This window comes from Lepisosteus platostomus, chromosome 27 (assembly GCF_059453375.1).
Source record: "Lepisosteus platostomus isolate fLepPlt1 chromosome 27, fLepPlt1.hap1, whole genome shotgun sequence".
In the NCBI taxonomy this organism is placed as follows: Eukaryota; Metazoa; Chordata; class Actinopteri; order Semionotiformes; family Lepisosteidae; genus Lepisosteus; species Lepisosteus platostomus.
In genome coordinates, this window is record NC_142637.1 from 7,350,676 (window position 1) to 7,372,921 (window position 22,246).

General features: G+C 49.9%; 2 protein-coding genes across 7 annotated transcripts in view; one reads left to right on the top strand and one right to left on the bottom strand.

Annotated features, from left to right (window-relative positions):
- The window catches only part of gatad2ab (GATA zinc finger domain containing 2Ab), a 35,818-nt gene extending 26,139 nt beyond the window's left edge, over positions 1-9,679 (top strand). For 3 of the 6 annotated variants that reach the window (XM_088622501.1, XM_088622503.1, XM_088622502.1), the window contains exons 4-11: positions 953-1,087; positions 1,669-1,755; positions 2,009-2,140; positions 2,629-2,829; positions 3,600-3,882; positions 4,971-5,380; positions 6,945-7,182; positions 9,404-9,679. In XM_088622501.1, the coding sequence (XP_088478627.1) occupies positions 953-1,087; positions 1,669-1,755; positions 2,009-2,140; positions 2,629-2,829; positions 3,600-3,882; positions 4,971-5,380; positions 6,945-7,182; positions 9,404-9,537 (1,620 nt within the window). In that variant the 3' untranslated portion in view covers positions 9,538-9,679. The remainder of the gene's footprint in view (positions 1-952; positions 1,088-1,668; positions 1,756-2,008; positions 2,141-2,628; positions 2,830-3,599; positions 3,883-4,970; positions 5,381-6,944; positions 7,183-9,403) is intronic. The other 3 variants (XM_088622506.1, XM_088622504.1, XM_088622505.1) reach the window with 3 other exon arrangements.
- Positions 9,680-20,955: 11,276 nt separating this feature from the next.
- Positions 20,956-22,032, bottom strand: tssk6 (testis-specific serine kinase 6). Its single transcript, XM_088622512.1, has one exon. The coding sequence runs from the start codon at positions 21,795-21,797 to the stop codon at positions 20,979-20,981; it is 819 nt and encodes a 272-aa protein (XP_088478638.1). The 5' UTR covers positions 21,798-22,032; the 3' UTR covers positions 20,956-20,978.
- Positions 22,033-22,246: the final 214 nt, after the last annotated feature.

Below are 22,246 nucleotides of genomic sequence, written 5' to 3' on the forward strand. Positions count from 1 at the left end.
TCAGGACCTTGGTTTTATGTTTCATCTGAAAGACAGTGCCTTTTTACAGTATAGTGATCCCCTCACTATACTGGGGCATTAGGACCCACACTGACCACAGCACCCCCTACTGGTCCCTTTTCCAACAGCAGTCTTAGCTTTCCCAGGAGGTCTCCCATCTAAGTACTGGCCAGGCTCACACCTGCTGAGCTTCAGTGGGCTGCCAGCTGTGAGCTGCAGGGTGATATGGCTGCTGACATTGTTGTTCAAGCAGATACCCTGTCTACTTTCTAATAACATCAGGATGCGTAACTTGGCTAGCTTCTAACTACCAAACAGGCTTGGTTGGGCATAATGGCCTCCTTTCGGTGGTAACTATTCTTAAGTCCTTACTGAAGATGCTGTTTTATCGACACTTTTACTCACAGTTCTGGCTAGCAGCAATGGATGCAACATCACTTTTGTTTTTGCTAGTAATCTTGTGATTACGATGCGTGATTTTTGATTGAAGTATGTAGCAGGTGGGCGGCGCGCTAGTGGAATGGTCAGCACTGCTGCCTCACAGCGCTGGGGCTCCTGGGTTCAAACCTGGGTTCTGTCTGTGTGGAGTTTGCATGTTCTCCATGCCTTCGCTCCTGGTGCTGTGGTTTCCTCCCACTGTCCAAGGACATGCTGGTGGGTTAATTGGCTTCTGGGGAAACTGTGTGCGCGCCACAGAGTGGTGTCCCATCCAGCCTTGCGCCTGTTGCTTGCTGGGATAGGCTCCAGCTCCCCCACAACCCTGAACTGGGTACAGAGGTGAGAAAAGGATCTGTAGAGCACATTCATCCAGCGCGAGCTGCAACATTCACAGACTTTTACACAAGGCCAAACACAGCGTCGCTGCTGGAAACGGCATCCCGGACTGGTTCTTCTCCGGCGAATTGGTCTTTTCCTGGGGCGCCGTCACAGCCTTTCCCTCCCCCCCCCGCAGAAGAGCAGCCCGGAGGAGCGGGAGCGCATCATCAAACAGCTGAAGGAGGAGCTGAGGCTCGAGGAGGCCAAGCTGGTGCTGCTGAAGAAGCTGCGGCAGAGCCAGATCCAGAAGGAGACTTCCTCCACGCAGAAGGTACCTCCTCCTCCTCCGTCCCCGCCTTCCACAGCTCCGGGCTGGAAGGTTTCCTGCTCAATTCCTTCGCAGACGGGCTGGAAGGACCTGCCCTTGCTCCGTCCCAGTTCTGAGGCGTTAAACCGAGGCTTCCCCCTGGGTAGGAAATGAGGTCGTCACGGTCTGCGTACCAGTTGGCAGAGCTGGGTAGACTGGTGCATTTCTGGATGACTTCCTCTCCCAAGATTTAATCAGCAGTATCTTCAGTGGGCCCTTGAACCCATTACCCCCTGGTCCTGTGTCTGTGACTAACTGACTACTCTGTCACAGTTAACTGACTCCTTAGATGTTGGGTGATCAGTGTTATCATTTTTTTTTTATTAATTTCCGTGAAGGTGGCGTCTTGCAGCGCTCGTTGTCTTTTGTAAAGCACCTTAGTTTTAGAGTGCAAACAACAAGCAATTTTTTGTTCTTGCAATTTAAAAGTAAAAAAAAAAGTGAGGTTGTTTGTATTCTGGTGTTCACCGTGCCTGCTAGTCATAGTAGCTGGAGCATTGTAGCAGACTGTTCAACTCCTTTCTCTCTCTCTCTCCCCCTCCTAGCCCACCGGCTCATCTGGTTCTGTGGCCACACCGCCCCCTCTGGTCAGGGGCAGCCAGAGTATCGCTGCAGGCAAGGGAGCTCTGCAGGTGAGAGCAATCCTGCGCAGCGCCAACACTGCAGTACCCAGAATGCAATAATAGTATTTCCCTGAATGCACTTGGAGGTGCCCACACAAACGAAACTTAAAACATAGGATGAGCATTAGTGCAAGCTGAATAATTACCACTGCACTGCACAGCCAGAGTGTGTTACAGCAGCACCACAGCTCGCAAAATAACGTCTCCTGAAGGCGCTTGACGTGACGTTAAAAAGTCGGCATCCTCTCCCTGTCCCGTCCAGGTGTCCTCGGGCCGGAGTTCAGGCACGGTCATCCCCCCTCCGCTGGTGCGGGGCGGACAGCAGGTCTCCTCCAAGCTGGGCTCCCAGCAGAACGCACAGATCGTCATGCCTCCCCTGGTCAGGGGCGCCCAGGTCAGCACTGCCTCTGCGCCATCTGTGCGCTCGGTCAAACCCGTCCATGATCTCGGGCACTCGAGTGCTTGTTTCAGTAGTAGTCAAGGTTCTGTACAGCTCAGTCCGACAAAGGAAGTTACATGATCCTCAGGCTTTTAAAAGTGGTACCCATCATGTCTGATCCTGCAGAGCCACTGGGGGGTTAGGCTTCTCTTTCTGGCAGGGCTCCTTAACGACTTGATTGAGTCGACTGTTGACTTCTTTGGTGTTAATGACATAGTGTGCAAGTCTTTATGACTGAAGCTTGCAGGATTGTCGCTCTCTGGGCCCCCGGAGTGGTTGTTGGGTGTTTTAAATTAATCTCGATTTGGCTCGTTTCCGAATCAACTGGGAGATTAATAATCTGCCCTGTGCCTTTCTTCTTTGTCTGTCTCTGTCCCGGCCTGGTCCTGTCCTCCCATCTGTTCCTCCTCCTCCTCCCTGGCCTGCCTGTCCCACCACATCAGCCCATCTCTGTGTCTTCCCAGCAGATCCACAGCCTGCGGCAGCAGCAGCAGCAGCACTCGGGCTCGGGGCCTCCCCCCTTGCTCCTGGCGCCCCGGGCCTCCGTCCCCAACGTGCAGATCCAGGGCCAGAGGATCATCCAGCAGGGGCTGATCCGCGTGGCCAACGTGCCCAACACCAGCCTGCTGGTCAACATCCCACAGGTGCGCCGGCGCTGGCCGCCCACGTGCTGCTCGTCTCCCCTCTAATCGTCATCAGCACAGTTGTCTGGGATGAGCAATGGGGGGTCACGCAGAGTCTTGCACACACAGACCATCTCGCCCCATCTGCAGTGCCTTTTACACCCGCGCTATAAACATCAGACTCCATCAACATCGGGCGCGAGGCTGAGCTGCTGGCCGATTGTGTTTTTCCGTGGGTTGGCTTTGTACTCGGACGTGGGTTCAGAAGCACGCGTTCACGGCGGCGGTTTCGCAGTGGGCCGATTGAGATGACCACGGTTCGGGGGGGGAGTGTGCTGGATCTGAATGGGTGGCAGGTCGTGGAAAGACGATGAGAGGGGTCGCTTACGACTGTGCAGCACTTGGAACGGCGTTTGCAGATACCCCCCCCTCTGAGCTAGGCCCAGCGTGTCAATGCCTCTGGGAGCCCAGATGGTTTCTCAGTCAAGAAGCCCAAGTAACTAGAAGTTACAAATTCCACGATGGACATTGATCTGTCAAAGCGCTCGAACAAGTGACTTGCAGTTTGTTGAGCTGTTTGTTGTCAGCTGAATGCAGGGGAAGGGGTTGGTGACTGAATGCACCTTCTGCCAGGGGGCTTGGAAGACTAGCAAGGGTTTTCAACCCGGTGTGCATTCAGTCTCAGCCCTTCAGAAGCCTTTTTTGAGAGAGTAACCTGCCCTCCTCTCTCTCTCTCTCTCTCTCTCTCTCTCTCTCTCTCTCTCTCTCTCTCTCTCTCTCTCTGACCTCAGGCCTCCCCGACCAACTTGAAGAGCTCCTCAGTGACCTCGCAGGCGGGGCTGGCAGGCAGCGGCCTGTCCTCCGCGGTGAACGCCAACGACTCCCCGGCCAGCCGCCAGGCCGCCGCCAAGCTGGCGCTCCGCAAGCAGCTGGAGAAGACCCTGCTGGAGATCCCGCCCCCCAAGCCCCCCGCCCCCGAGCTCAACTTCCTGCCCTCGGCCGCCAACAACGAGTTCATCTACCTGGTGGGGCTGGAGGAGGTGGTGCAGAACCTGCTGGACACGCAGGGCAAGGGTGGGTGCAGGCCATCGCTGAGCCTGGGGAGGGCGTGGGCGGGGGGGCAGGTATAGTGAAGTGGGGAGGTGGGCAGGTGGATAGGTGAGCAGGTATAGTAAAGTGGGGAGGTGGGCAAGTGACCTGGCACAGTTAAAAGCAGGGACTGTTTGCCCATCGTGGCGCATCCATCTGAGAGAAAGTCCCGAGCAGGAGATTGAGGTCCTTGTTATTTATCACCCTGCAGCTCACCACTGGCAGCACACTGGAGCTCAGCAGGTGTGAGCCTGGTCAGTACCTGGATGGGAGACTCCTGGGAAAAACTAAGATTGCTACTGGAAGGTGTTAGTGGGACCAGTAGGGGGCGCTCTGACCCTGCAGTCTGTGTGGGTCCTAATGCCCCAGTATAGTGATGGGAACACTATACTATAATACTATACTGTAGACTATCCTGAGATATAAAACTGAGGACCTGACTCTCGGCGGTCATTAAAAATCCCAGGGACTTTCTTGAATTTTTCACATTTGGCCATTGACCTGAACAAATGTCCCCCTGGCCCTTACCAGTCATGGCCTCCTAATAATCCTCATCTCTGAACTGGCTTCATCACTCTGCTCTCCTCCCCACTGAGAGCTGGTGTGTGGGGAGAGGACTGGTGCATCATCCAGGTGGGGGTACACACTGGTGCTGGTGGAGGGGATTCCCATGACCTGTAAAGCTCTCTGAGTGGAGGGTCCAGAGTGGAGAGTTATTATTCTCTAGTTTCTCCTCCTTGCCGTTGGAATACGCCCCCCAGATGTTCACCCTCCACCCGAGCCTCCAGACCTTCCGGCCTCTTCTGTCTTTTGCTCTCCCTCTTGCCCAGCACCCCTTTACCTCTCGGTCCAGCTCCCTTGTCCCCCCGGAGAGAGGCTTCGCCACGAGGGGCTCCTGTCTTCCTGCACAGCTGCTCAGATCTGTGAGCCCCTGACACAGCCCCCTGCTCTTCCCTCTTCTCTCATTAGTGGAGTGTCCAGGAAAGCGCTACACGAGCACAAGCACGGCACATTTTCTTATCCCCCCCGTTGCACTCGGCTGACGAGCTTTCTTTTTTGTCCTCCCCTTGCAGGGAAGCAAGGCGTGCCGATGGCGGTCGTGGCCCCGGTGCTCAAGGACCCCTACACCTGCGCCCAGTGCAAGACGGACTTCACGTGCCGCTGGAGGCAGGAGAAGAGCGGCACCATCATGTGCGAGCACTGCATGACCTCCAACCAGAAGAAGGCGCTCAAGGCCGAGCACACGAACCGGCTGAAGGCGGCCTTCGTCAAGGCGCTGCAGCAGGAGCAGGAGATCGAGCAGCGGATCCTGCAGCAGCAGGCCGCCTCCGGCCCCGGCACGCCCTCCGCGGGCGCCGGCTCCGCCGGGAAGGGCGGCGAGCCGCAGGCGCTGGTGACCCAGCCGATGAAGCAGGCCCGGCCCGCCGCGCTGACTCACAGCCGGGGGGCGCCCATCTCGCGCCACCACTCCAGCATCAAACAGGTGCGCTGGGGGGGGGCGGGCGCTCGGCATCCTGGGAAACACCGCCCGTGAAACCACAGCTACACATCATGGAAGCTGTTGGGGGGCTAGGTCGAAATTTTTGTGCACTTTGGGGATACCTGTTGGGGTTCGCTGCTGCTCTGGAGATCCTGGCTGTGTTATTTGTGCCGGGACAGTGGAGATGCATCTGTACGCCATTGGCAATATGTTTTCCACATTCCATGCTCAGGGCACAAATGGCCGAGATTTCCAAAGTAGCCAGGACCACCCACGGTCAGCTGTGCGATTTGGGGGATCATGCATCACGGATCCGTGGAATTCGTACATCGCTCCTCTTAAGACAAAACATTGGCAAACCCACTTTTTTTTATCAATACTGGAACAAGTTAAATTTTAGGCTGTAGCTGGATCTCCATGTTCTGGAGCTGGGAGGTGCTGCCCTCAGAACAGTCTTTAGGTCTGTTGCTCGCGAGTGTCCAGTCATGGTTCTAGAGGGCCAGTGTGTCTGCAGGCAAGAGACAGCGGTTTTCCAGGACCAGGATTGTCCATCCTTAATATAGCGCCTTTAATGGCACATCCTCTCAAGGCACTTTACAGATGCACAGTAAACTTTAGAACGCATAATGTTACTCCTCATTCCTGCCTGATGTTTTTATCCAAAGAGACATACATTGGCACCCTAGCTGGGGTTTTTTGGAACAAGTCAGGGGGAGTATCTCGCTCAAGGGTACAACCTGGTGCGATTCGAACCCGCAACCTTCCCTTTGCAATTCGAGACCCCTGACTGCTGCTCCACACTGCTTGCCCTTAATTAGCATTAATACCGTAAATGAAACCAAAGGCCCATTTGTAAGGTCAGAAGGATTGGAACGACCAGATTTGAAAGTGCTGATTGACTTGCGACATCTGATGTGGGCTGGGAGATCGTTCTGCGGCTTCGGAGCAACAGACTCAGAGGCAGCATCTCCCAAAGAGCTCAAACAATAGGAAGGTGTCCAGGGAGATAATAGTTCACCAATGTCATTGGGAGCCAGATGGCTCAGGCCCTTGAACAACCGTATTTTGAAATCCAGTGGTAGCCAGTGCAGGGAAGCTAAAACTTGGGAGAGACGCTCGTGCCTCTATGCTTTTAGTTAAGGTGCAGTGTTACACAAAGGGGAACCACAAGTGAAGATGCAACCCCCTGGAGGCTCGTTTGGAACTGCGGGGGCATTGCAATCCATCCGTTTTCCCAGCAAGCTACGGGCACAAAGTGGGGTACCCCCTGGACAGGACAGCAGTCTATCACAGGGTACACACACACAGAGAAGAACACACACACACACACTTGCACCAGGAATAATTTCCCCAGAAGCCCATTAACCCCCCAGCATGTCTTTGCACTGTGGGAGGAAACCCGAGCCCCCGGAGGAAACCCCCCGCAAGCACAGGGAGAACCTGCAAGCCGACCACTGCGCTGCCATGCCTCCTCCTCCTCCTCCTCCTCCTCTGCAGAGGTCTGTTGTGGATTGTTGTTGTTGTTGTTGTTGTGGGGGTTGACGTGGGCTTGTGTTCTGCCGCGCAGAGCCCCGGCCAGCTGTCCCGGAGCGTGCCGCAGGCAGGGACGCGGGGAGTGCTCCACACGTTCTCGCAGTCCTCGCAGCTCCAGAGCGCCGCCGCCGCCGCCGCCGCGCTGGTCACCAGGCCAGGTAAGCACGCCATGCGTCCCGGGAACAAAGCGAGCAGCAGCAGCAGCAGCAGCAGCGGCCGCAACAGCAGCCCCGCAGCCAGTGCCTGGAGGAAGCAGAGCACCGTGAGCCCAGGTAGATCCCGCCCGCCCACTGCCGAAACACCGCGCCTCTCTCTCCTCCCCCCTCCCCCCTCCTTCCTCGCCTCACTGGGGACGGCCTGCCGTGTGCTTCACTTCAGGAGTCCCTGAAGGGGGTCCCCCCCCCCATTTACCAGTCTGGAAAAGAAACACCCAATTTAAAAGAAGATTTCAATCCAGGATTCGCCTCTAAATTCTATCATAAATGCAGCTCAGTCACCTTGACCGTCTCAATGCCCCGTAATTAAAGTGGACAAAAGCCCTCTAGCAGAATTACGCCGGTATAATTCTGTTACGGGGTTTTGGATGAGCCGCTTTGGTTCCGATACCTGGAAGTGATCGCCTTTTAGGATGGTTAACTTTTCCGCGCCGTAAAGGAAAATTGATTTTCCCATCAAAATTTCCGATCCGAGTCCCAAAATCTGAATGAACGCAGAAACATTGGGCCTGCCGTCCTCGCTGCCTTGCTGGGATTCTCCCAACTCTTGCACCTGAAACACTGATTTGTGTCTGGGACTGGGGGGTGGCAGGGCTAGCAGTTTTCCTGCCCAGTTTTAGCGATAAAAGAAAATTACGTTTCTGGAGGGAATAAACGCTATTCAAAAATTTCCTCTTTTGCCGATCAAATTTAAACGCTCCCCGTTCTGGATATACCGTAGAGGAAAATACCAGCCTCTTGCGTTTTGGGGATGAAGGTTTGGGGAATTGCTTCCCAGTCTGACACAACCTCGGTTTCCTTTGAAAGAGTCCCTCCTCTCTCTCTCTCTGCTGGTGGTGGGTAGAACTTTTGTTTTGGAGGGGGTGGGGGGCACTACAATTTTTCCTCTCCTTCAACATAATAAAAACACTAAGTTTGCTGTTGGTGAAAGCCATCATCAATGTAAAAGTCTGAGACCCTCTGGTATTATTTAAACTAATGTTGTGTGCTGCTCTCTGAAGTTGGGACTTCAGTATGTGTTGATTTCCTGTTATTGGTCATGTCGAGAAAAAGACATTTCACGCTGCTGGGAAACAAAACCATCTAAATATCTTTCAGCACTGTGAAGCGGCAATAGCTGATTCAAATTTATTCCCATTACTCATAGCTACTGCTTGCTTTTAAACACCCCTTAATCTTGAAAGAAGTTCCTTTGAAGACAGACGGAAGATGAAGAGATATGTTGAAATTTAAGTCTGCTGATTTTAATTAGGCAGACATCTGCATGTTCGTTTAACTCAGCAGTGATCATTTTGAAGGTTGCCATGGTGTGTTTAGTAATATTTGTGCACTTTTGCTACAGTGGTTTCCAAACCCTATTCTGCTTGTTACTGCTGTGGGCAGTGTGTTTACCCATAGTGTGCTATAGTTCAGGCTCTTTGCTTTCAAGGTTTATCTTACTAGCGAAGACTCCATTAAGTTAGAAGTATTCATTTCCCTTTGAAAACCCTTATGGCTTTTAAATAAAATAAAGTACTTTTAAACATACTACTTGACATGCATCAGCCTTCTGTTGGTGCTTGTCTTGACATTTCATTTAACTGCTGCTGGAAGTGAACTCACAACCAGAAGAACATGCTCTGGGGTGAACAGGCTCAGGGATTGCCGATCGATCGCACCTGTAAACTCTGCTTCCCTCAGGGCGCCGATGATGCTGAACGCGGGGCGTCTGAGCATCTGATACGTGGCATGACACCGCGGGCCCTGCTTTGTAACGAGCAGAATTTGTGATTTTAACTGGGGAAACGGAACTGGCTTATGAGGAATAGGTGTCGCAGGAGCCAGAATAAGCACTTAGCAAAGAGCTTCAGCTGTGTTAAACATTCCTCTGGGGGGGGACATTCTGCTGGTCCCAAGTAGTCAAGCTGAGATAGGAAGTTATAGGAAGAGGAAGAGTGAAAGCAAAAGTGCGGAGATATCATTGGAAATTCACCATGGGGAGCTGTTTTGAAGATCATTTTCAGGAAGTATAAACTACCTTAAGGTAAACCTCCCTTCTCCTTTCACTGGGCCTGACTTCAGGGGCGAAGCACAAAGCTGCTGAGCTTGTTTCAGGAAATAGCCTTCAGTAAGGGGAAGGTTTTCTCCTGAAGGTGATGAGCAAGCCCGCGGCCAGGGTGCTCTGTTTATGGTAGAGGCCGTGCTGGGTGCCTCAGGGCCCACGGGCGGGGGTGGGGTGGTGGTGGTAATTGTGGGGGTTGAACAGTGTGACTCAGCTGCCCGTGTCTTTGATTTGCAGGGGTCACCATGGCCTACGTCAACCCCAGCCTCTCCATGCACAAGTCCTCCTCTGCGGTCGATCGCCAGCGCGAGTATCTCCTGGACATGATCCCCTCCCGCTCCATCTCCCAGACAGCGCAAACATGGAAATAATGCAACTGCTCCCGATACTCTTATTAATAATCGCTAATAATCACCAGAGTAATAAAATAATAAGGATAACCAATCGATCGCTCCTGAAATCCATCCATCCTGTGACCACCGCCCCAAGCAAGAGGAAGGAGTCTTCGCTCTTCGTCTCTCTCTCTTTCCCGTTCTTTTGTCACTTGCTTGCCTGTTGCTTCAGCCTCCCCAGCCACAGTGTGGCGAGAGAGAGCGGTACACCTTTTTGCTGGGGAACAGTGCGACTTCAGTGGAACACCGCTTCAGAAGAGAAAGGGGTAACGGAACTCGAACCGATCTGATCCGCCGTCGAAACAGCAGGACAGGACCTTCAGAATGGTCCTCAGTCCGTAGGCGCCAGCATTCGTCCTGCTGCCTTGAGTGGTGACCCCGTGGATGACCTTTCCCACAATCCCACTGGTGTCGGCTGGTGACACCCCTGAGATTCACAGACTGGACAGCAGGAGGGGGGAGGAGGGGGGGGTTTCTCTGCTGGAGAAGCAGGAGGATGGATATTAAAGGATGGGGGGAATGGCCTAGGGTTGTGATTGCTGGACTGCTTTGGTGGAATTGCTTCAGGTTTGCAGAAAAAAGGGCCATCCCATGTCTGCGGACACGGGCTCCTATGTTAGGCTGACAAAACTTGAACAAAAGAGGAGCAGGCTTGGTTTTCAGATGTGGAAAACTGCGGCTGAATGTTTTGAGTTTGTCCATAAAGAATTAGTTGGCATTTCTTACCGGTCTTGTCTGGTATTTTTTTTTCTTTCCAAATTGGACTTCCACCTAATCTGAGGAGTAAAATTCTGTTCAGATTTAACTTAAAGAAACTGGAGAGCTGTTCTACACATCTGCTTAGCTGTGTTTTGCCTCCATGATTTTGAACTGTTTCTATTTTTTTATTTTTAAGTTAAGCAGAGGAGAAGCAAGCGCTAAATTGAAGACAAAAGAGAACATAGTTAAAAAATGATTAGAACAAACCAACACAATTTAAACTTTTGAACAGGGGGAACCTTTAGAAACAGATGGGGTTGCTCTAATGTCATAATTTACCCCTTTGTTTCAGTGTTTTTTTTAATTAGATTTGTTTTTGTAGCGTGCTTTTAACCAGCCAGTACAAAACAGGACAGAAGAAAATTGTGAGTTATGCTGACTTTTAGGCTATAATTTGTGTTTCCTAGGGGTTGTTGTATTTTCCCTTAACATTTGAGATTTTCTTACATTTGTATTAAGGAACAGGTTACAGATTGACTGCCGGGGAGTTTAGTCAGTCTGTGTATTTGGCGCCGTTGTCAGCCCAAAGACTGGACAGCTTTCAGAATGTGTTTTTTTTTTTTCCCCATCCCCAGCAAAACAGGCCTTTCAGGTGAAATTGTGTTCCAACAGGAAAAAGGAAGGTGTATCCTATTATTGTTTTCTTGGCTCAAAGACATTTCACGTGCCTGCATCAGTCAAGTGGAAAGAGTGACCCTAGCGAACTGAGCAACGTGCACAGGTGTGACTTTTTTCTACAGGTATAGAACACAAGGAGATCAAACCAAGCCACAGCTGCATAAGGGGCAGTGGGGCGCAGTGAGCTCGTGCAGTTTTGGTTAGTTTTCTCTTAAAGGTGACGGGGGGGGGCGGGGGGACCTCTGTCCTGCAGAATCCAGTCTTGCAGGAGGCCGAGGCGAGAGAGGAAAGATATTCACACTTGACACTCTCAGTGAAGTGCAAAGAATAAAGGCTGGGCTCTTCATCAAGGGGGGGGAAAAGGCTGTAGAGTTGAAGTGCAAAGCGGAAGTGATCATTTCTGGGTGTTGTTGTTTGCTATTCCTTTTTCCTTTGAGCGAAATGTATTTTTTTCCCCCTCCCCCAATTTGTTTTTACGCCCCGTTTTCCTGTCCGCCTGTCGAAAAACCCACTCGCATTCCCCTTCCAGACATCGGGTCTTTCAGCCACAGACCTCGTTGTCGCGTCGCCCTCTGCAGAGTACCGGCACTGCAGAAGTGGCTCGTTGAAAGAAGGGGTTCCTAAGGGTCACCCCGAGTCCTGCTGTACCACAGGGGGGGTCGCTTTTTTTAATCGAGAGGCCGCGAGCTCTTCGGTGTCCATACTCTCCACTCCGTTTCTTGTCCTGCACTGCTGTTGTAAATCCTGGATTAAAGGAGACAAAAAAAAGGTTTTGGAAGATTGGGGATTGTAGGACACTTTTTTTTGGGGGGGGCAGTCTTGGTGTTGGATCTTTTGGTTTTTAGTTGCCTTGAATCGGTTTCAGGTAGGAAATTGTTTAATCCTCCTTCATTATCATTATCCATTATTTAAGCCCTCTGCTTATACAGCAGTTAATCAGGAGATTCCCAGCCCCTCTCAAAGGCTTTATTCAGCAGCTCTGATGCTGCCTGCTACTGTCTGACAACTAACACCATTCCGTTTCAGTGGGGTGCAGGCACTTCTTCACTGTGTTGTGCTCCCCCTAGTGGACTGTACAAATATGTTCCGATATGTTTGGTTTATTTTTCTCTTCCACTATCAAGTAATAATAAAGCTAATTTTAAACCCTTTTCATTTTTTTGTGTGAATAATATCAGTGTTTAGAATATTTTTTTAAAATATATGGTAGTGTAGATTTTTATATATATAATCTATATATATAAAATTATTCAGGTTGTTTTCTTTTTACATGGCTGTATTAAAGCAAAAACTAGAATTCTGACTTGATTTTTGTTTTGTGTATGGTGGTTTTTCTGGAATGGTTAACTTCATTCCTGCAGGGGAAGGTTTGGGGTTTTTTTTTCCTGTTTGTGTAAAGGTTTGCTTTACAGGGGTGGAATGCTGGGGAAAAATGGTCTTTTTAGTGCCTTGCACTAAAACCCTGGCGGTATAAAACATTTTCTTGGGAGGGGGGGGGGTGATAATCCCAGCGTATGTCTAGGCCTCTCCTAGTAGCTTGTTCAATTTAACACAGTTGCACACTGCAGGTTGTTTTCAGAACCTGTTTCTGATCAACATGTTCCTGCTGTTTGTCGCAGGTTGTTTTGTGCGGGTCAAGTGTTTTCTAGGCAATGGAAGAATCCTAATGTCAGTGCCTGCTTATCTCCATTCCGAGTTTCCCCAATTTCATACACACTTTCAGGTTCTTCATTTCCCCTTAAAAGATCATTTCGAATACAGATGTCTGAGTTTACTAAAGGAACTTTGTCTAAACCGTCTTGGAATTGCTGGGGTATTTTTGTTACGTTGTAGTGCCGTTAACCTGCGAGAGTGAACTTTCAACAGCCTGGCGAGATAACTAGAAGCAGTTTACTTATTTATTGTTGCATCGTTTTATCCCAAAGCACTTCACCTATAGGATGGGGGAATTGGCTATTCGTGGTTGTCGTCCTCCGCGAGATACCACATTGTGTAGCAGATCAGGGGTGGGAGTGAGAACCAGCTCCACCATCAGAGGGAGCCCAGAAGAGCCAGGACACTGTCGTTGATACACTCCGTATAAAAACCCGTCATGATCTTTAGTGACCAAGTAGTTGGGATTATGAGATCTCTGATGGACTGCTGCACCTCCTGCATGTCTGGAGTCAAAAGGCTCCCTTATTCTGTGTTTCTTCTTTGTCGGTCATGTCTTGGATCAGTTCATCTTTATTCTCTAACAGCTGATGACATCCGCAACATTTTGTCCTTGACAGTGCACCACAGTGCTGTAGGATTCTTGAGGCCTTTAAATAGAAGCACAATTTTGCAATGTTACAGCTTTAATCTTAAGTACTGTAAAGACGAAGTGTTACTTGTGTTACAGTGCAAGCAAGCTTAGGTAGAAGGCGAATGCTTTAAATACTGTTGTGAAAGTTGTCAAGTATTTGAGCATCACTCAGCTCCTTTTGAGGTTTTTAGTTTTTTCGGAAAACCATGCTTAGTCCCCTTTCTTCCTTCCTGCACGAGAAGAGATCTGGGCACAGAAATCCCCGTTATAAATAGCAAAGGGCTACTGGAAGAGCTGTCTGAGAAGATGGCTTGCCGTTCTAAGAATAGAAAATAAAAAATGGCATCACACTTTCTCCTGAAGGGCCCACCTAGAATCAAGTTGCAAGTTTTATGGAAAAAAATTAAAGGCATCATTTGCAGCTCACCTTGATTTGAAATGACACGGAAGTGACTGCTTTTATTTCTCTGCTTAAACACTGTCCAGCCTTTGCTGAAAGGACATTGGTAAGATGTTCAGGAGAAGTCTCAGCCTGTGTTTATACTCTTGAGGGTCCAGCTGTGGGGGAAATGCTGTACGCACTGATGATCCTCAGCTGATTCCTTGCGACTGCAGCTCATTGTAGCTGTCGTCAGGGTGTTAGTGAAATATTAAATCCCCGATGTCATTGTTCTTGACAGAAGTGCTGTGTTTCCAATCTCAGATCCCTGGCTGGGGCGAAGCTCAGAATGGCTTTCCGCCGAGACGGTCCATAGCGCGCTTTTCCGTTTTTTTCCTTCCACGGTCGCAGTTGTTAAAATGAAACGGAAATCTGTCCACGGAGATAAGGACGTGTCCTTCTTCACCTTCCTTGGTGACGTGAGGTCTGTTTGCACCTGGCAAAGGCCGGGGCTGTCTTGTACACGGGCCTGCGTCTTTCTGTTAAACGGGTCAGGGGAGGGGATGCTGCTGGAGACAGGGAAGCTTTTGACTGGCTTCTAAAAAAGAATTGAGAGAGGATTGTGAATAGCTTTATACATGCATGCATATTAAAATATTCTGCCTAATTATCAGACCCTTGATTTTGCTGGTTATCTTATTCGGTTTGTCATTGCATCTGAAGTTAAAGGCCGTTTGAGAATGATAAACATTGACAAATATATTTGACCGAACATATATTTTAAGCCTGAATTTGAGCCGTTTTGTTTTTAGACATCCTCCTGGTTGCAGATTTTTCATTTCCTCCTCAGTTCGAGTTCAGGAGATGGGGTCGGGAAGTGTTCTGATGTTGAGCAGACCAACATGTCTGTGTTGTTCCTGAAAGCGTTTGTTAGATTTATGATTAAGCATCTGTATAAAGGGCAGGCACCCCTTTGCTTCTTGCAGATTTGGAATTGCTCTACTCCTAATGCAGGAGTCGGTTACCAGAAACACTTTTTGACCTATTGTTTTCCAATTCTCTTCATAAGGGAGAAGGGTTAGGGAAAGGCATTTTATTAGATATTTAAATGCAAAAAATACTTTTAAAAAATTAATGACCTCAAGGAACCACTCTAGTGTTTTGTCTGCGTTCATGCAGAGTTATGCTGTATATTGCATTTTAGTGAGAAGATAAATAACTTGCATTGTTAGTTTTTTTTTTCTGTTCAATTTACAAACTTGTAAAAAACAAAAGTCGTTTAACATCAAAGAAATGAAAGGTGTGACATTGATGTTACATCAGCGCAGGGTATGTTTTTTATTTTATTTTTTTTGTCACTCATATTTATTGTGACTCTAAATTTTTGATAAAAAAGCATTCCCACTTAAAACCGTGAATAGAAAACTAATGGAAGGCCAAGCTGTAATCGATACCTGTATTGTACTGTGAGGTAGGGGAGGGGAGGGGTTAGGATATGAAAATAAAGGAAGAGAACAAACGAGAACATCCTAGTCTCTTCTTACTTTATTCATCCATTTGAGGTTGGTTTGCGTTATGGATTTTAATGCCTGGTTTTTGAGGTTCTGGTCTGCATCCTCACACACAACACACACACACACTGTTTCATGTTAGAGGGAGGAGGGGAGGGTAGAGTCTGGACCAGCACCACAGCAGTTCAAGGGCCCAGAGCCGGTGAGTGAGAGACAACCCCCCCCCCCTCCACTGGAAGGGACACCCTTCACCCTTCCATGGACCAGATGACCCCACCCAGAAATGCTGGTCCCCACTTATACAACTGGGGTATCTCCCTCAAAGCTACATCAGGAGTGTCTGCAGTGGGCGCTCAAACCCATAACCTGTCGGTCACAAGTCCATAACCTTACCCACTAAACAGTACACCGCCCCCTAAAGATCTAGAAATCCTGTTGTACTCCTTAGATCAGCTCTGTGTCGAGGACAAGCAGGCCTGCTGAGTCTAGCTCTCGGGTAACCCCTTTTTTCACTGCACTGTGACTTTGAGAGGTTCAGTTATTTATCAGTGAACTGAGTTTTTTTTAATCAAGGGATCATGGAGGAATAATATAGAGAAGACTGAAAACTCGGGGAATGGTAGGCCATTTAACAGAGTGAGCAGTTTGAACCCCAGCCCTTGGATTAAAGCTCTCCAAGTCACTTATGCTTTTATTCCTGATATCTGGGTCTTGAGGAATAAAGGCAGAAAATTAAGTTGTGCCGTTACGGTCTATGTATCCAAAATGCATAAAGGCAGCTAACAAGCCTAACATGGGGGATTATATTATAATGAAAATCTGCAGGAAACTTAGTTTCGGGAAATGCATTAACAAAATGGTTTTGCCATTAACTACTAAGACAGAAAAGCTGACATCAAACCTTGCTTGTGCTTTTGTTATTTAGATTTCCATCAAGAGTAAACAGAGTTGCAGCTTTTAAGTTTGTGAGTGATGTCAGGGGTCAACAGGCCCACCACACACCTGCTGCTCTTGATTGTTTCAGTTGTTAGAAGCACATTAGATGTTGCCTTTTAACCATTTCATATGTAACAGAACATTCCTAGTGTTTGAGTAGAAATAAACTTGCAAACGTTCTCATGAAGTGCCTCATTAGATTCAAGATTTCTTTATTTGCCAAATACAAGTGCACTGGAATGCTTACTCGTTCAGCTGTACCCAGTAACCTTAGAGAAATAAAATGCACAAATGACAAACAGACATGGACAATAAATTTAGACAATAGACACTATAATACAGCCAAGACAGGACAGAGAGCAAACAGTGCAGTACCTTAAGGTGCAGGTGTGAATATGTGCAGGTGCTAATTTGAGCTGGTGCTAATTGAACTTAATTAGTTCAATTAGGTAATTAGGCTCAGCTGGAATGAAAACCAGTGGGGGGTGTGGACCTCTAGGATCAGGGCCCTGGATCCCCTGAGATGCCACTTGAGAGACGTGGGAGTTGCAGTAAGATTCAGGTTTATTTTCATCATGTTATTGCTTAGACGGAAGTTCCCAGTCCAGCTGTGTTGCTGTGTCTCCAGGTTTTCAGTCCGGTGGGGCTCTGAAGGACCTGAATAGGCTTCTTATTGCCTTAATGGGACCAAATTACCAACTTTTCCCAGATCTCAAGGAGCTGCTTCTTTAATAAGACCTGGACACCCTGCAGACACACTGACCCTCCAGGACCAGGACTGGACACCCTGCAGACACACTGACCCCCCAGGACCAGGACTGGACACCCTGCAGACACACTGACCCCTCCAGCTCCAGGACTGGACACCCTGCAGACACACTGACCCCCAGGACCAGGACTGGACACCCTGCAGACACACTGACCCCCCAGGACCAGGACTGGACACCCTGCAGACACACTGACCTCCAGGACTGGGACTGGACACCCTGCAGACACACTGACCCCTCCAGCACCAGGATTGGACACCCTGCAGACACACTGACCCCCAGGACTGGGACTGGACACCCTGCAGACACACTGACCCCTCCAGCACCAGGGCTGGACACCCTGCAGACACACTGACCCCTCCAGCACCAGGGCTGGACACCCTGCAGACACACTGACCCCTCCAGCACCAGGACTGGACACCCTGCAGACACACTGACCCTCCAGCACCAGGACTGGACACCCTGCAGACACACTGACCTCCAGGACCAGGACTGGACACCCTGCAGACACACTGACCCCTCCAGTACCAGGACTGGACACCCTGCAGACACACTGACCTCCAGGACTGGGACTGGACACCCTGCAGACACACTGACTCCTCCAGGACCAGGACTGGACACCCTGACCCCCCCAAGACCAGGACTGGACACCCTGCAGACACACTGACTCCTCCAGGACCAGGATTGGACACACTGACCCCCCCAAGACCAGGACTGGACACACTGGGACCAGAACTGGACACAACTGACTTCAAGCGTTGTTGCAAAACTGTTCATGAGTCATTAAGTCATCTTCCAGTGATTCAGGACTGATAAAGGGTTTGTAAAAAGAATTAATGAGTCTGCTAGCCATAATATAATTTTTATATTCATAAACATTGTCCTTTCCCGGTTGGAATCAAACAGCCTCACTGGTGATAGTTGACATTTTGCTTTAACAGATGTCCAAATGAGTTACTCTGACAAAGAGGGAAAACATCTGCGTTTCGACCGTCCAAGTACTTACTTCTCTTGTATCTTTTCAAATGTATGACTGGTTTTGTTAGAGGTAAAAAACGCACAGTATACATTATTCATTCAGCCAGCCAGATAACGCAGCTGGGTAATTAAAAAGTAAACAGCAGACCTATGCTTCGTGCTCTCGTCCAGTGTCGGTTGTAGGGTTTAGAAAATTGCTCAATCTTTTCTGCGCGGTGCCAAGAAGATGGTCAAAACGCTGTCGATCTCCTTCTCCTGGACAGAACTGGGTCAGAAACGGCGGGGGGTCGGTTCGGGGAAAGTTGTTGGCGACTTTCCTTTGCGTGCGGGACCTCCTCCTCTCCTTGCCCGGCAGAGGGCGCTGCGGGCCCTTCCCTGGCCGGCGCGTCCCGTGTCTTGGGGCCGAGTAGCGCCCCGGTGTAGCGCGCCAGCTTGGAGAGGTAAGCGCAGGACTGCTGTTCGTGGCTCTTCAGCGCGGAGTCTCTGGCCGACTCGATGGTCTGGACCCGCAGCTCGCAGTCCGCCCTCTCCCGCCTGTTGGCGTGGTGAGCGTGTTTTTGACTCAGGCTGAGGCTCGCCCGTCTCTCGCTGTGAGCCATTCCTGCCGGCCTGCTTGCCCTTTCCGTGGCACGGGAAAATCTCAGACGGGCACCGACGAGGAAATTGAGCTCCCAATTAGAAGTGGAAATCTATCTCCCTCCCTTCGTCACTGTAGCATTAAAGGTCTACCTTTATTAATGGGGTTATCATTTCGCTCCTGTGCAGTCCTCTGTCTTCCAAGTAGAGCAGACAAGTTGTGCACCCTGCTGCCAGCGAACGCACTGTCTTTGTTACCATATAAACGATTAGGATTATCGGTTACACTGCTCGCGTGTGAGTGCGGAGGTATTATCACGTCGACTCGGGCTCTCCTGGTTAACAGGTATGGGCTTGGGCGCCTTTATCCCCATGTTGTTTGTTAGCGATTAATTCCAGAGATTGTTGCGTGGATACGTCCGATAGAGATACAGTTGCTTATGAATTGCTTTTGAATGCGTGTGGGACTGTTTCTCTGCTTTGTGCTTTGTAATTGTGGCGAAATATCACCCTCTCCTTTTGAACTGAGCTGAAACCCGTTAATGGTGGAACCATTTTTTTATTAATGCATTTCCTGAAACTACGTGTCTGCACATTTTCAGTAAGGAATCCCTCATGTAAGGTTTGTTGGCCGCGGTAAACATTTTAGATACATAGACTGTAACTGCCAACGTAAGGAACAAGTAAAGGTTTATTCCACGCTGAAAAGGAAGAACGTTTCGGCTGTGGAGCCTTCTTTACAGCCTTCCGTCACACCCAAAGAAGGCTCCACAGCAGAAACATTCTTTCTTTTCTTCTCTTTCCAGCCTGGAAGAAACCTTTACTTGTTCCTTTGCAGCCTACGCATGCTGACACAGCTGCCCACCTGAACTACTGCACACTTGAAATTCTGCAGTTATTTCCACAAGACCCAGACTGGCAAAACAGTGGAGCTGGAAAGGAAGCATAAAGGACTTCAAAACATTTGCAAGGAAAATGCTTTGCGTGATTTCACTTCTCCTCTCCACCAGTGATGTTTTATAAACAGTGCTGTGAATTCACCTTCGGTGTCTGTTTATTACACTGCGATCCAGCATCGCTAATAATCCACCTACAGTTGAAGACAACCTGTTGATTTGGAGTGATATTCACTCCAGATTCTACAGGGCCCCAGTTTATAGGTAATTTATCATCCTGAGGGAGGACCTGGAATAATTAGGACCAATTAAGTGAAAAGTTGATTCAAATCCAGTTAGGACTCATGGGGTAGAAAGGAAACCAGGAGTCACAGCGCCCCCTCCAGGTCAGCAAGTGAATATCAACAAGCTTTTCTTTCTGGGAAGAAGTGTAGGAGTGAAAGCAAGGCCCTCCTGTCGATGAGCAGAGACATCTTGTGCATCCTTTCTCCAAGAAACACCACCAATGAAAAAGAAAGATCTATCAGAGCCCATGAGCCTCCTGGACAGGGACCCTGGACAAGACGCCAGTCCATCACAGAACACACACACACACACACACACACACACACAGCACCCAGAGCCCCTTTCCCACCGGGGGAAACCCACACAAACATGGGGAGAACATACAAACTCCACACAGATAGCACCCCAGGAATTGAACCCAGGACCCCAGCACTGCAAGGCAACAATGCCTCGGTTTCTGAGCACCTGAAACAAATTTGCAGCTTTGACCACTGAGGCAGGTGATGTGTTCGGGCAAGTAGCTCATAATACCAACACACTGTAGGTCCAGACATCTGCAGCCCTGATCATGGAGAGCTCCGGACAGGTTAATTAAAGGCATGTTCAGTTATGTCATTTAAAGACCATTTTGGTACAAAAACCAGAATATATTTCAATAATATTTTTCGGGGACCACGGTTTCCTCCATTAAAATATTATTTGCTTAACTGATCAATTGCATTTAAAACATGTTCCTAACATTGAAGCGTGGGTGATTTAGGAATGAGTAGATTGGGGTTCTCCAGGAGCAAGACTGGAGATCCCTGCTGTAGCTCTTGATGGCTACATTACAGGTGACCCTGATTTAACTGAACAATACCGCTTTAACTAAATTGAGCAAGTAGGCGTTTGTATTCCATATTTTTACGAATGTACGATTAACGGAGGTTTGTCCCCTAAGACGTGCTGGACTGTGATTTTTCTTGACCATGTTTAGACCTTCTGTATCAAAAACATTATCAGCAGTGTTTCGGATTTTGAAATAATTAAATCGTCGATTTGGGATAGGACTCTTCAGTGCCAGACCTCAAGGGGTTTCATATCTGAGGTTAAACAGTATTTTTTTTCCCCCTAACCGCAGCTGTTTGATATCACGAGTGCGTGGTGCACGAGTCCCACCCCCCGCGCTGACAAACCGCGGAAGAGCCGCTAACTCGAATAACGCGGCTTTGCTCTCACCCCAGCCTCGCTTCTCTTTAGGGTTAAAAAAATAAGAATAAAAACAAAGAATATGAGGACAAAAGAGCCGAGGCCATTGAACACATTTGCTTTCCAGGATACAGGATCATTTGCATCCATAACCATCACTACAAATGTACCAACACCGAGAACTGGGTGGACTCAAAACACTGACAGCACACGGCTCTCTCTCCCAGCCACCCGGCATGTTTACTGGTCACCCTGCTGTCCCAGCCAGGGGTCCTCCGACACCTGCTGCACGGAGGGGCGCGTGGAGGGGCTGAACTGCAGCAGCGAGCCGATGACCGCGCGGCAGGGCGCCTCCACGGGCACCTCCTGCGGGTACACGAGCGCCTTCCGCTGGATGCGCGGCAGCTTGCTCACGTTGGAGTCGTCGAAGGGCATGCACCCGGTCGCCATGACGTAGAGGATGACCCCCAGGCTCCACACGTCGTACTTCTTGGGGTCGTAGGGCACGCCCAGGAGGACCTCGGGCGGGGCGTAGGCCGCCGAGCCGCAGTAGGTGCTGCTGACCTCCGGGTAACCCAGCGCCTTCCGGCCGAAGCCGAAGTCGGTGAGCTTCACCTGGTTGTCCGCGGTCAGGAGCACGTTCTCGCACTTCAGGTCGCGGTGCACGATGTCGTTGGCGTGCAGGTAGCCCACGGCGCTGACGATCTGCGAGAAGAGCACCTTGGCCAGCGGGCCGGGGATGGAGCTGAGCTCCTGGACGCGCTGCAGGAGGTCGGTGGTCGCCGCCTCCATGACGATGTACAGCTTGCCGCTGCACACCTCGATGAACTCGTGGACGTGGACGATGTGGGGGTGGCGCACGCCTCTCAGGATGGCCAGCTCCCGCGGGAGGAATTTGCAGACGAAGTCGTGGGGGGCTCTCCTCCGGTCCACGATTTTGATGGCCACCTGCTGGGGGTATTTCTTGGTGGTGGCCAGCTTGACCTTGGAATAGCTGCCCTCGCCTATGGTCAAGCCCAGTGTGTATCCCATTAGCGTCAGAACCTTGTCCCGGGACATCTCTGGCTCTCCTCCTTTAAGGTTTATGTGCAAGAGCCATCACGCCATCAGAGAGCCGCTGCCCCTGGTCTCTTCCTCCTGTCCAGGCCTGTGTGGTTTGTGCCGGTACCGGTCTGTGATCCAGTCGTCCTTATGAAGTTTAGACACACGTCACCCGGTGACCTCTGTCGCGTATGAAAGGCCACACGTCCCCCAGCAAGCCATTGAAAATGATTTCAGATGACCCTTCCGCTCTTTAGAATGACAAACTGCCCTGGATTTCTCAATACGTAAATAAACACAGGCTTTCGAAAAATTCATTTGATCCAGTATTTAAGGGGCAGGGCTTCGGCCAGTCGTTATTGTGAATGTATTATGACGTTTTCGGTAGCTGGACCTCGTGTGTGTGTTTTAGGTGATGTGTGACGTATTTTCCGCTATTGCTGGACAGAGGAGGGCTGGGCTGCGCT